General features: G+C 49.3%; 1 protein-coding gene across 2 annotated transcripts in view; it reads left to right on the top strand.

Annotated features, from left to right (window-relative positions):
• Positions 1-10,830, top strand: part of SCARA5 (scavenger receptor class A member 5) — a 122,748-nt gene extending 111,918 nt beyond the window's left edge. For both annotated transcript variants that reach the window (XM_005562933.5, XM_065519014.2), the window contains 2 exons: positions 1,075-1,272; positions 8,620-10,830. In XM_005562933.5, coding sequence (XP_005562990.1) covers positions 1,075-1,272; positions 8,620-8,756 — 335 coding nt within the window. In that variant the 3' untranslated portion in view covers positions 8,757-10,830. The remainder of the gene's footprint in view (positions 1-1,074; positions 1,273-8,619) is intronic.
• The last annotated feature ends 1,548 nt before the right edge of the window (positions 10,831-12,378 follow it).

Raw genomic sequence — 12,378 nt, 5'->3', positions numbered from 1 at the left:
GGGTCTTCCTTTGTCATGCATGCTGGAGTGCAGTGGCACAAACCTGGCTCACTCAGCCTTAACCTCCCAGGCTTAAGTGATCCTCCCACCTCAGCCTCCCGAGGAGCTAGGACCACAGGCATGGGCCACTGTGCCTGGCTAATTTATTATTATTTTGTAGAGACAGGGTTTCCCCATGCTGCCCAGTCTGAGGCTGGTCTTGAAGCCCTACCCTCAGGTGATCCTCCTGCCTTGGTCTCCGAACGCGCTGGGATTATAAGTATAAGCCACCAAGCCTGGCCCCTCCTTTGCCCATTTTCTGATGGGGTTATTTGTTTTTTGCTTGTTGAATTAAGTTCCTTATAGATTCCAGATATTAGACCTTTGTTGGATGCATAGTTTGCAAATAGTATTTTCTCCCATTCTGTAGGTTGTCTGTTCACTTTGTTGATAGTTTTTTGGGTTTTTTTTCCTCCTGTACAGAAGCTCTTTAGTTTAATTAGGTCCCACTTGTCCACTTGTCAATTTTGGTTTTTGTTGCACTTGCTTTTGAGGACTTAATCATAAATTCTTTTTCAAGGCCAATGTCCAGAATAATGTTTCCCAGGTTTTCTTCTAGGATCCTTACAGTTTGAGGTCTTAAATTTAAATCTTTAATCCATCTTGACTTACATAATTTTGTATAAGGTGAAAGGTAAGGGTCCAGTTTTATTCTTCTGCATACGGCTAGCCAACTATCCCAGCGCCATTTATTAAATAGGGAGTCCTTTCCCCACTGCTTATTTTTTCAACTTTGTCAAAGATCAGATGGCTGTAGGTGTGTAGCTTTATTTCTGGGCTATTTTGTTCCATTGGTCTGTGTGTCTGTTTTTGTATCAGCACCGTACTGTTAAAAAGCTATTTTTTTTTTTAGGTGGAGAGAAGGCTGGCAAAGGGCAGGCGAGTCACAGGGAGATTTGGGGGCTGAAGTCTTGATATAGCGGGGCCCCAGCCCTCTCTTCCTCCTACCCAGGGATATGAGGAGTCACAGAAGGCCCCTGGGGGCGGGTCCTGGTGTGTCCAGAGCTGGATAGTGACAGTCGGCTGCTCTGGCAGGTGGCGTGGAGGCCCCGATGATGATCCGTCTGGTGAACGGTTCAGGCCCGCACGAGGGCCGCGTGGAAGTGTACCACGACCGGCGCTGGGGCACCGTGTGTGACGACGGCTGGGACAAGAAGGACGGAGATGTGGTGTGCCGCATGCTCGGCTTCCGCGGCGTGGAGGAGGTGTACCGCACAGCTCGATTCGGGCAAGGTAAGGTGCTCTGAGGGTAAAGGACATGGGAGAGGGCCTGCACATCCTAGGACTGGGCCCCCCTCCAAAGCCGGAGTCCCTTCCACTGCAATTCTGCAAGGTCCCCAGCCTCTCCCCGAATGCTTGCTGCAATGAGAACTCACTGCTCTGCTCCAGGCAACCACCTCCGGTGGTCATCAGACAGTTCTGATGATTAGAACATTCTTCCTTTCCCTGAGTCTAAGTCCGGTCTCCTGGTGGTGTCCCATACCAGCCCTCCCCAGTCCTGTGTCCCAGGCACAGCTGCTGTGGTCTCTCTCCCCCTGGCTAGCTCCTCAGACCTTTATAACTTGTTCTCATGGCTCTGTTATGCTTTTATCATTAACACTGATATGATACTCACTCTGTGCCAGGCTATGTTCTCAACATGTAACAAATATTCACCCATTTCATCTTTACAGCACTATGAAGTATACAGGTATCATTGCTGTTTTTCTTTTTTCTTTCTTTTTTTGAGGAGGGGAACAGGATCTAGTTTGGAGTGCAATGGTGCAGTCATGGCTCACTGCAGCCTTGATCACCCGGGCTCAAGCGATCCTCCTACCTCAGCCTCCTGACTAGCTGGGACTACCAACCATCCCCAGCTAACTTTTTACTTTTAATAGAGATGAGGTCTCACTATGTTGCCCAGACTGGTCTCAAACTCTTGGGCTCAAGCAGTCCACCCACCTTCGCCTCCCAAAGTGCTGGGATTACAGGCATGAGCCACCGTGCGCAGCCATCCCAGTTTTTCAAATGAGGAAATAAAAACACAGAGAGGTTGAGTGACTTGCCCAAGGTCACACAGCTAGCAAATGTCAGATCCAGAATTTAGACTCAAGCAGGTATCTTAGGAGTCTGTATTTGAACCACTCTGCTGAGCTGTCTCTGCCTCTCTGAGTCTTTTCTTCTCCAGGTGAAAATCCCCAGTATTCATCTTGTCCCCATATGACAAGATTTGGAAAGCCTTCATCATTTTGGTTGCTTTCCTTTTGACATGCTTAAGCACATTGACCTTCCTACAGATGGCACAACAGACTCTGAGGAAGGGGCACAGACCCTCTTAGATGGCTGATTCGAACCCTGCATTTGTTTCCTGATGGAAAGAATCAGAGACTCTTGTGTTGATGCACAACTAAAACAATGGTCCCACGTGCACATACCTGGTACTCCCCACACTCATTCAGTAGTGAGCTGTCCCTCAACGGCATGTCCTGGCCCTGTCGCTTCTGCACTCTGGGTCTTGGTGTCCTGTCTGTAACCAAAGGGCCTGCAGGCTCTGGGATGGGTCTCCCAGCCTGGGCCCCCTGGGATTTAAGATGCTGCTGCTCACCTGTGGAGAAGACCAGGTGGGTGTGGGAGGGATTGGGGCTGATCCTCTCACACCCAGTTACCAGGCGCCCTGGTGACCCGCGGACGGCAGCCCGCTGACGGCAGGGCTCCCCACGCCACAGAGCAGAGCCCGGCGTACCTGCTGTCTTGCCTGAGGTCATCGCTGTCCAACCCGCTGTGCTAAATGGCTACAGGGACCCATGGCACAGGGTGAGGGGACAAAGTGGCATGTCCCTTCCAGATGGGGACTCAGAGCCAGGTCATATCCAGACTGGAGGTGGAAGCTTGCATTCTTCCCGCCACCTTTCTCTTCATCCCCACCAGGGGTTGCTGCAGTTCTTGGTCCAAATCTCATCCCACAGATCTCATAGGTAATTGACTGAAAGTGACCCTTGGTGAAATCTGTCAAGCCAGCTGTCAGGGAGTGCAGTCTTAAGGGCCAGAATTTGCTGGGCGAGTTCAAAGGGGTCTGGTACCACGAAGGGCAGCCCACCAGGAAAGAATACTGTTCTCCCACCTAAGGCTGGGGGCTGGATTCCGGCTGGTTTTGGCTAAGGAAAACCACCGCTGTTGTTGGGTAGAATAGGAACAGTCTTCAAATTCCCATTTCGAACTCCAAAGAAGGCTTCTTCCTAATAAGTGACAGTAAAACCTTTTGAGGAAAAACATTATAAATTATTTTCAAGGAGTCAGAATAGGTAGTTTGAAGATCACAGGTCATGTTAGCCTGACTCTGCCAGTTGGTGAAAAGGCAGTGGGTGGGCTTAGAGTGCCAGGCCAGCGATCCTGTAGACTTTGTGGCTTCTTTCACTCCCCTGATCTCTGTTCCTCCTGACACATGTGGGGAAGCTCTAAGCTTGCCACTTGATTCTTTAAACTGGTCGATGGGAAGCTGGACTTGGTTTCACGAATGCCCTATTTTTTGCACCATTATTTCCCTATCACGGTGCCCTAATGGGTCTCAGGTGCTATTCAAGACCTTGGCTGATTGCAAGGCCAGGTGTCACTAGTGGTATACAGGGGGCCGTAGGGGCCTGGGCAGGGGAGGGCTGGCATAACTGAGGCTTTCTGCCAGCACAGACTCCACCCATGTTCTCCTCCTCCTCTCTACAAGCAGTTTCCAGGCACCTGCCATGGACCAGGCTAGCTACAGGGCTGAGGGGCAGAGCTGACCAAGCCCAGCCCTGGCCACAGCACGAGTAGTGTAGAGGGGGATTCTAAACCAAGTGCCAAGGGTTCTAATGCTGTTGTAGCCATGGGACCAAGAGGAGGGAAGGCTGTCACTCCTGGCGGCAGGCAGAGCCACCCTGCCAGCATCCTACCCACTGGTGCCCCAACCCCACTCCCAGCTCGTCCGCTGTTGAGCCTGAAGGAGCCTCCCAGGTCTCTCTCACTCTGCCTCCTAGCCTTCTTCTCACGCCCCTCCTGTCAGTTTCCTCTCCCCAGCACCCCCAACGCCCCACCTCCACTGTCCTTGGGTTCTGCACACTCTCTCTGGAGGCTGCCTCCACACCTGGAGCTTCAGTCACCCCCAGCTCTTCCCTCTGTCATAGTGCTCAGTGGAGCTCCAGACCCGAGTGTCCAGTGACCTTCCTGACAGCTGCACAACCCCATGGGCTCCTCCAACAGCAGCTGTCACAATTGCACACATCTCCTTCCCACCAGATCCTGTGCATCACTCATCACCATCACCAGAGCCATCCTACCAGTCAGACCCCATCCCAGCCAGAACCATGGCCACCTCTTCCCTGTCACCACTCCCTCTCCCCGCATCAGGTTGGTCCCAAAGTCCTGCAGATCCCACCAGTATTCACCCCTCTGGAGTTCCTTGAACCTGTCCCCACCTCGTCATTCTTGCTGTCCTCCCCTTAGGAGATTAGCAGGTAGAGCAGTGGTTAGCGCCCCAGCCCTGGAATCAAACCACCCACGTCAGAATCCCGGATCTGCCACTTGTAGCTGGAGACCTTGACGAGATTCCGTACCCTCTCTAAGCTTCAGTTCTTCCACTGTTGAAGAATTACTATAAATGCTAAAGGAGTTCCTGCATGTCAAGCAGTTAGCACGCACAGGCTCCATTGTGCACACTTATCTACAGGTGTGGGGTGGAGATGGGGGCAGTAGAGGCTGTAATCCTCCAGGAGCCACTCCTCACGGCCACCACACCTGCAGGCTAGCTCCTGTGACCTTCCTTCTTGTGGATGCTGGGGATCTTTCTTTCTTTTTTTCTCTTTTTAAGAGATGAGGTCTCCCTCTGTCACCCATGGAGTGCACCCTCTGGAGTGCAGTGGTGCAGTCATAGCTTGCTGCAGCCTCGACCTCCCAGGCTCAAGCAATCCTCCTGCCTCAGCCTTCAGAGTAGCTGGGACCATGGGCACATGCCACTACGCCAAGCTAATTATTTCATTTTATTATTTTGGAGAAATGGGGTCTCGCTATATTGTCCAGGCTGGTCTCAAACTGTTAGGGATCTTTCTAAAATGAGTGCCTGGTCACCTCACTCCCTGCCTGGGTCCTCAAAGGATTTTTATCGCTCTCAGAATCAAGCTGGGTTTCCCTAGCTCAGCACCCAAGGATCTTCTTCATCCGCCTCCTGCCCAACCCATACCTCTCCACACTGGCTCCTTCCATGCTCCCTCACCCCCAAGATGGGAATAACCCTCCTCTATGCTCCCATCACATTTTTCTCTATCACAGCACTTCTTATACTCTCCTGATCCCTGCGATATATGGAAACATCTTGAGGGCTTCACCTTTATAGTTCCAAATCCCAAAACTACCTGGGGCATAAGAGGAGCTGGATAAATGTGGAAGGGAAGAAAGGAAGGAGGGAGAGAAGGTAGGAAGAAAGGGAGGGAGGAGTGAAGGAAGGAAGGGAGGCAGGGAGGAACAGAGGGAGGGAAGAAGGAAGAATGAAGGGAGCCAGGAAGGAAGAATAGAAGGAAGGAAGGAATTCCAGTGCCTGCCAAACCTGAGTCCTCCGTGTCTCCAAGCTCTGACAGTTCTCCCAGGGGTCTGGCACCATAAAATTTCTCCTGGACAGGGCATAGTAATGAGATTTTCTGTTTGCATGGGGGAAGCCAAGGAAAGACCCAAATGGGAGGGCCTTGAAGATGTTCTAAATTTTAAATTGGTCCAGGAGGTGTTGGAGTGATGCAAATGGAGAGGTGGAAGGGTGATGACTGGAGGGAGGCCTGGGAGGCCGCGGAAGGGAGTGTGACCTAGCTCAGCTGGGAGCATCTCCTAGGGAGACAGACAGATGGAAAAGGAGGTAAGGATGGGTGCACATCAGATAGATTTGTAGGTGGGAACAGGCAGACAAAATTAGGAGTGTTCACTTCTAATTATAGCATTATTACCTCCTCTTGTCCTTTTCTCTAAGATAAGATTCAAATATTGGGAAATAGCTTTAGTGCAAGGATCAGCCAACATTTTCCATAAAGTGCTGGATAGCAAATATTTTAAGCTTTGTGGGCCAGGTGGTCTCTGTCACAGCTACTCAGTTCTGCAGTTGGAGTGGGAAAACAACCTTAGCCAATATGCAATCAAATGGGTGGGGCTGTGTTCCAATACAACTTTATTTATAAAAGCAGGCATTGGCCAGACCTGGCTCATGGTTTGCCGTCCCCTGGCTGAGTGTTACGGGCTGTGCACTGTGGCTGTATGAGGAGAAAAGACTGCACTGGCCGAACATGAGAGGCCAGATCAGGGCCTCTTCCCCTCAATAGTTACATACTTAGAGATGTCACTCAATCTTTCTGGGTCCTCAGTTTCCCTCTCTTAAATACCTGTTAAATAGCCCTCCTGCCTTCTATGTGTGAGGTACAGATGGAAGCCTGTAGGATTCAGTGTAACTTTTTCCTACTATGAATAAATGAACACATAGAAGCTCGAACGTTAGCTCCATAAGGCAGAAATCCTTTGCATCTGTTGTTTTGTCTTTCTTTCTGTTCATCAGAATGGTACTGAGCACACAGAGGACTCAATAATTTGGTTTTTTGTTTGTTTGTTTGTTTGTTTTGTCTTTGAAACTGAGTCTTGCTCTGTCACCCAAGCTGGAGTACAGTGGCATGATCTCGGCTCGCTGTAACCTCCGCCTCACAGGTTCAAGTGATTCTCTTGCCTCAGCCTCCTGCGTAGCGGAGATTGCAGGCACGTGCCACCACGCCCACCCAATTTTTGTGTTTTTAGTAGAGACGGGGTTTTGTCATGTTGACCAGGCTGGTCTTGAACTCCTGATCTCAACGATCTGTCCTCCTCAGCCTCCCAAAGTGCTGGGATTACAGGCGTGAGCCACGGCACCTGGCCAAGAGTCTGCTTTTCTGTGTGTGTGTGTGTGTGTGTGTGTGTGTGTGTGTGTGTGTGTGCGCGCGCGCGCGCGCGCGCGCAACAAGGCTGTTTATTTCACCTGGGTGCAGGCAGGCTAAGTCCAAAAAGAGAGTCAGCACAGGGAGATGGGGTGGGGCCGTTTTATAGGATTTGGGTAGGTAGTGGAAAATTACAGTCAAAGGGGGTTGTTCTCTGGCGGGCAGCGGCAGGGGTCACAAGGTGCTCAGTGGGGGAGCTTGTGAGCCAGGAGAAGGAATTTCACAAGGTAATGTCATCAGTTAAGGCAGGAACGGACCATTTTCACTTCTTTTGTGATTCTTCAGTTACTTCAGGTCATCTGGATGTATATGTACAGGTCACAGGGGATATGATGGCTTAGCTCGGGCTCAGAGGCTTGACATTCCTGTCTTCTTACATTAATAAGAAAAATAACATAAAATAGTGTTGAAGTGTTGGGGCAGCAAAAATTTTGGGAGATGGTATGGAAAGATAATGGGCGATGTTTCTCAGGGCTGCTTCGAGCGGGGTTAGGGGCAGTGTGGGAACCTAGAGTTGGGAGAGATTAAGCTGAGGGAAGATTTTGTGTGTCTGCTTTTCTAACAAGCTCTCTGGTGATGTTGACAGCACTGGTCCTCAGACTGCACCTTGAGTAATCAGCTATCAGTTCTAAAGCTCAAGCAATGATTGGTAGCCAGAGCCGACGGGAGTTCTAGCCTCTGCCTGGTGGTGCGAGGAGCAGAGAGGGTTTGCTGGCAAATTCCTCTGGGAATGATCCCCCGCAGTGTTGATGTCACTGCAGATACGCACTGCTCCTCCCTCGATGACCCTGTTCCCATTGTATGGGTCCTCCCATGACTGGACGTGAGCCAGAACCCCTGGTGAAACACCAGCTAGAGTTTCAAGATCCTATATATGCATTTGGGCTGGGTCACCTTGGAACTGTTCTTTATTTGTTAGTCTTTATTTGCTTTGGGTGTGACTAATCCCACAGAGCCCTGGAGCTTGCAGCCTTTTCCTGGGTAATTTGCAAACCGATGTGTCTTCCAGGAGACGTTTAATCTGAAAATCATTCTCTGCCTCAAAGGGCTTATTGTGTAAGAGCCACAGCTATCCAGGCCAGGAAGAGGCTCTGGAGAAGAGACAACATCCAAGGAGGTGGTGGAAGGGGCCTCTCCTCCCTGCTCCAGCCCTGGATTCACTGCATGGCAATCCCTTGACAACAGGGGCTGAAAATGTCTACATCACAAAAATATGTTCAAGCCACTTAGTTCATGTGTTATAACCAAACAACAGGGGAGTGGTTTAAATGTTCTCTTGACATTCTTTGTAAAGGGATTTTACCCATGTACTTCAAGAGTGAATGACAGAGTTTAAGACTTTAATAGTCAGTCCTAACACTTCCACTAAAAAAGAGAGGTTGTCTGGCTCCTGACACATAGCCGATATTCATAGCTACTACCATCATCACCATCAGTTATTGTGATTCTGCCCTCAAGAAACTAATCCCAGAAAATAAGTATGAGGTCTTGTGGGGAGGTGGAGAGGGCAGCTGGAAGCCCCTAGATTTGAGTGTGCAGCAGAGCCAAGTCAAGGGCAGACAGTCATGCTCTCTCTTCTCCTTCTTGCCCTCCTGTGTATCTGCTTAGAAGCTGTGTTTCCCTGTCTCCACAGGCACTGGGAGGATCTGGATGGATGACGTCGCCTGCAAGGGCACAGAGGAAACTATCTTCCGCTGCAGCTTCTCCAAATGGGGGGTAACAAACTGTGGGCATGCTGAAGATGCCAGTGTGACATGCAACAGACACTGAAAGTGGGCAGAGCCCAAGCTCGGGGTCCCGCACAGAGCATCCTTCCTGCATCCCTGGGGTGGGGCACGGCTCAGGGCCACCCTGACCATGCCTCGGCCACACCCCATCCAGCACTCCCAGTCCTCACACCTGCATCCCACATCCCAGGACCGTGGGGGCCAGTCATCATTTTCCTCTTGAACGTGTGCTCCAAAGTGTAACTCTGGGACCTACTGCCCATCTCTCTCTTCCACCAGGTTCCTGCATGAGGAGCCCTGGTCAACTGGATCACCACTTTGCCCAGCCTCTGAATACCATGCACCAGGCCTCAATATCCCAGTTCCCTTTGGCCTTTTAGTTACAGGTGAATGCTGAGAATGTGTCAGAGACAAGTGCAGCAGCAGGGATGGGTGGTAGTACAGATCATTTACTCTTCAGACAATTCCCAAACCTCCATTAGTCCAAGAGTTTCAACATCTTCCTCCCCAGCAAGAGGCAATGTCAAGTGATGAATTTCCCCCCTTTACTCTGCCTCTGCTCCCCATTTGCTAGTTTGAGGAAGTGACATAGAGGAGAAGCCAGCTGTAGGGGCAAGAGGGAAATGCAAGTCACCTGCAGGAATCCAGCTAGATTTGGAGAAGGGAATGAGACTAACATTGAATGACTACCATGGCAGGCTAAATAGTATCTTGGGTGCTAAATTTATGTATCCACTTAGCTGCACTGGTCCAGGGCATGTGAGTCTGGATACGACCTTACCTCCAGGTAGCACTTCACTGGTCCATTCACCTAGCCTGCAAGTCAGAAGACAGAATGACTGAGACCATGTTCCCACCTGAACTTATGGTCTTTACTTGGCCTGAGCAAAAAGCTTGTGTAACTAGAAAGTGTGGCACGTAACTAGAAAGTTGCATACTTCAGAACCTCCAGGGTGTGAGTGCAAGGTCAAACATGATTGGCTTCCAGGCCGACCGTCAGTGTAGGAGGAAAGCTGATGTGGAGGGTGACATGGGGGCTGCCCATGTTAAACCTGAGTCCAGTGCTCCGGCACTGGGCAGTCACGGTTAAAGCCAAGTCATGTGTGTCTCAGCTGTTTGGAGGTGATGATTTTGCATCTTCTAAGCCTCTTCAGGTGTGATCTGTGGTCAGGAAAACACAAGTCCTAATGGAAACCCTACGGGTGGAAGGAAATGAAGATTCCCTATAACCTCTGGGGGTGGGGAGTAGGAATAAGGGGCCTTGGGCCTCCACAAATCTGCAATCTGCAGCCTCCTCCTAGAGATAGGGAGATCATGCTCTGCTTTTTACATGAGGAGCAGAACTGGGCCATACACGTGTTCGAGAACTAGGGGAGCTACCTGGTAGCAAGTGAGTATAGACCCACCGCACCTTGGGGGAATCTCAAACTGATAGGCCTCAGATACATGATCACCTGTCATATCAGGTGAGCACCGGCCTGCTTGGGGAGAGACCTGGGCCCCTCCAGGTATAGGATCAGCAACACTCCTGGCTGACAACTAAGTCAATGTGGCCCTAGGTCATTCTTGCTTCCAATATGCTTGCTAATCCTTAAATGTCCTAATGATGAGAAACTCTCCTTCTGACCAATTGCTATGTTTACATAACACGCATGTAGTCATGCATCCCTTGTCAGAGCCAATATATGTATGCATATATAAACATAGCACTTTTTACTACATATTTCAGCACATTGCAAGGTTTGCATTTAAATTAAAAACAAAAAAACTAAACAAAAAAAAAAACCTAAAGATAAAAGATGCCACACTGAACAAACTAAATTCCCAACCCGGTTCTGGCAAAGAATCCAGTTATCGCTTCCATGAAGACGCACATACTCTCTTACTTGGTCTTTTCATTAGGGAAAATATAAGTCTTGTTTTACATCAAATAAAAACAATGTTAAAAACTGTGTGAACCTTAAAAATGGAAGTCTACTAGTTTACATTCCTACTTCAGAGAACATGGAAATGACCATGGGCCTGCATTTCAGGGACTAAAGGAAATTAGGCCTAGCCTAAAATACATCAGACCTTTTGTAAGAAAGAATTTCAATAAAGCAAAAACATGTCACTAACAAGCTTTCCATGACATACATTCCTTCTCCTGAAAACCTGGTGAGTGTGGGGAGGGCTGGTGAAATTGCATGATGTGATCATTTTTCAGTGGGGATTGGTAGTGTCGGCAGCTTATAGGAAAAGTCACCCTAATACTTCTGGATGATAACACAGTCTTGTCCAAGAACAACAAGGAACGTGATGGCTCAAGCCTTATTTGGTAACCAAAGGAAGTAGGTCCCAAGCAACAGAACAATCACCAAGGCCCATCTTACAAGAAAACTGCTTTTGCATTCAGTAGAGAAAAGAACACCTGTCTGTTTCCTTCTCACATCTCCAGAGTCCTCAGTTGGGGGTGTGCTTCCCTCCGGAGTTCCAGAAGATCGTCCAGAGTTAGGTACTGGGTCTGTGAAGTCACTGGCCCCATCCTCTAAAGACAGGCAGGAATTCCAGGTACAGGACCTGAACAGTGTGTGGGGATGGCCCAGGTCACTGCATAGTCCTGGTCACATGCTTAAAGTGGCACCTCTGGGAATAATGTGCTGAGATTGCTACATGATAATTTGCTAAGTCAACAGAGAAAAGTTGACTTTCTGGAAATCCACAAAGGAAATACCCTTTTCTTTCTCCTCTAAAAGTCCTGGTGGTGCCCCCACCCTCCCAAATCTTTGTGGTTCCTGTCATGCATGTCCGTGTGAAGAGACCACCAAACAGGCTTTGTGTGAGCAATAAAGCTTTTTAATCACCTGGGTGTAGGCGGGCTGAGTCCGAAAAGAGAGTCAGCAAAGGGAGAAAAGGGTGGAGCCGTTTTATAGGATTTGGGTAGGTAAAGGAAAATTATAGTCGAAGGGGGGTTGTTCTTTGGCGGGCGGGAGTAGGGGTCACAAGGTGCTCAGTGGGGGAGATTTTTGAGCCAGGATGAGCCAGGAAAAGGAATTTCACAAGGTAATGTCATCACTTAAGGCAAGGACCGGCCATTTTCACTTCTTTTGTGGTGGAATGTCATCAGTTAAGGCAGGGGCAGGGCATTTTCACTTCTTTTGTGATTCTTCAGTTACTTCAGGCCATCTGGGATACGTGCAAATCACAGGGGATGCGATGGCTTGGTTTGGGCTCAGAGGCCTGACATTTCCCATTCTGTAAACAGGTTACATGGAGAAGAGCAGTGATACCTTTTTCCGCCCTCTTTAATATCTAAAAGACACGATGACTGACTGTCTTGAGAGCCTGATTTGGGGCTTACGTGTGTCATAGTTAAATGCACCCACTCTTGTGCCCTGGACACGTCTCTAAGGAGATACCACTTTGTCACCCGTAGGAACCCTAGAGTCTCTTCAGCGACATTGTGTGATGATAGTAATTCTTTATTTTATTTTATTTTATTTTATTTTATTTTATTTTATTTTATTTTTTTGAGACAGAGTCTTGACCTGTCGCCCAGGCTGAAGTGCAGTGGCTGAATCTCAGCTCACTGCAACCTCCGCTTCCTGAATTCAAGCGATTCACATGCCTCAGCCTCCTGAGCATTTGGGATTACAGGCATATGCCACCACACCCGGCTAATTTTT

Source organism: Macaca fascicularis, chromosome 8 (assembly GCF_037993035.2).
Source record: "Macaca fascicularis isolate 582-1 chromosome 8, T2T-MFA8v1.1".
NCBI lineage: Eukaryota > Metazoa > Chordata > Mammalia > Primates > Cercopithecidae > Macaca > Macaca fascicularis.
Note: the sequence above shows the minus strand (reverse complement) of the source record. Positions and strands in the feature narration are given on the sequence as shown.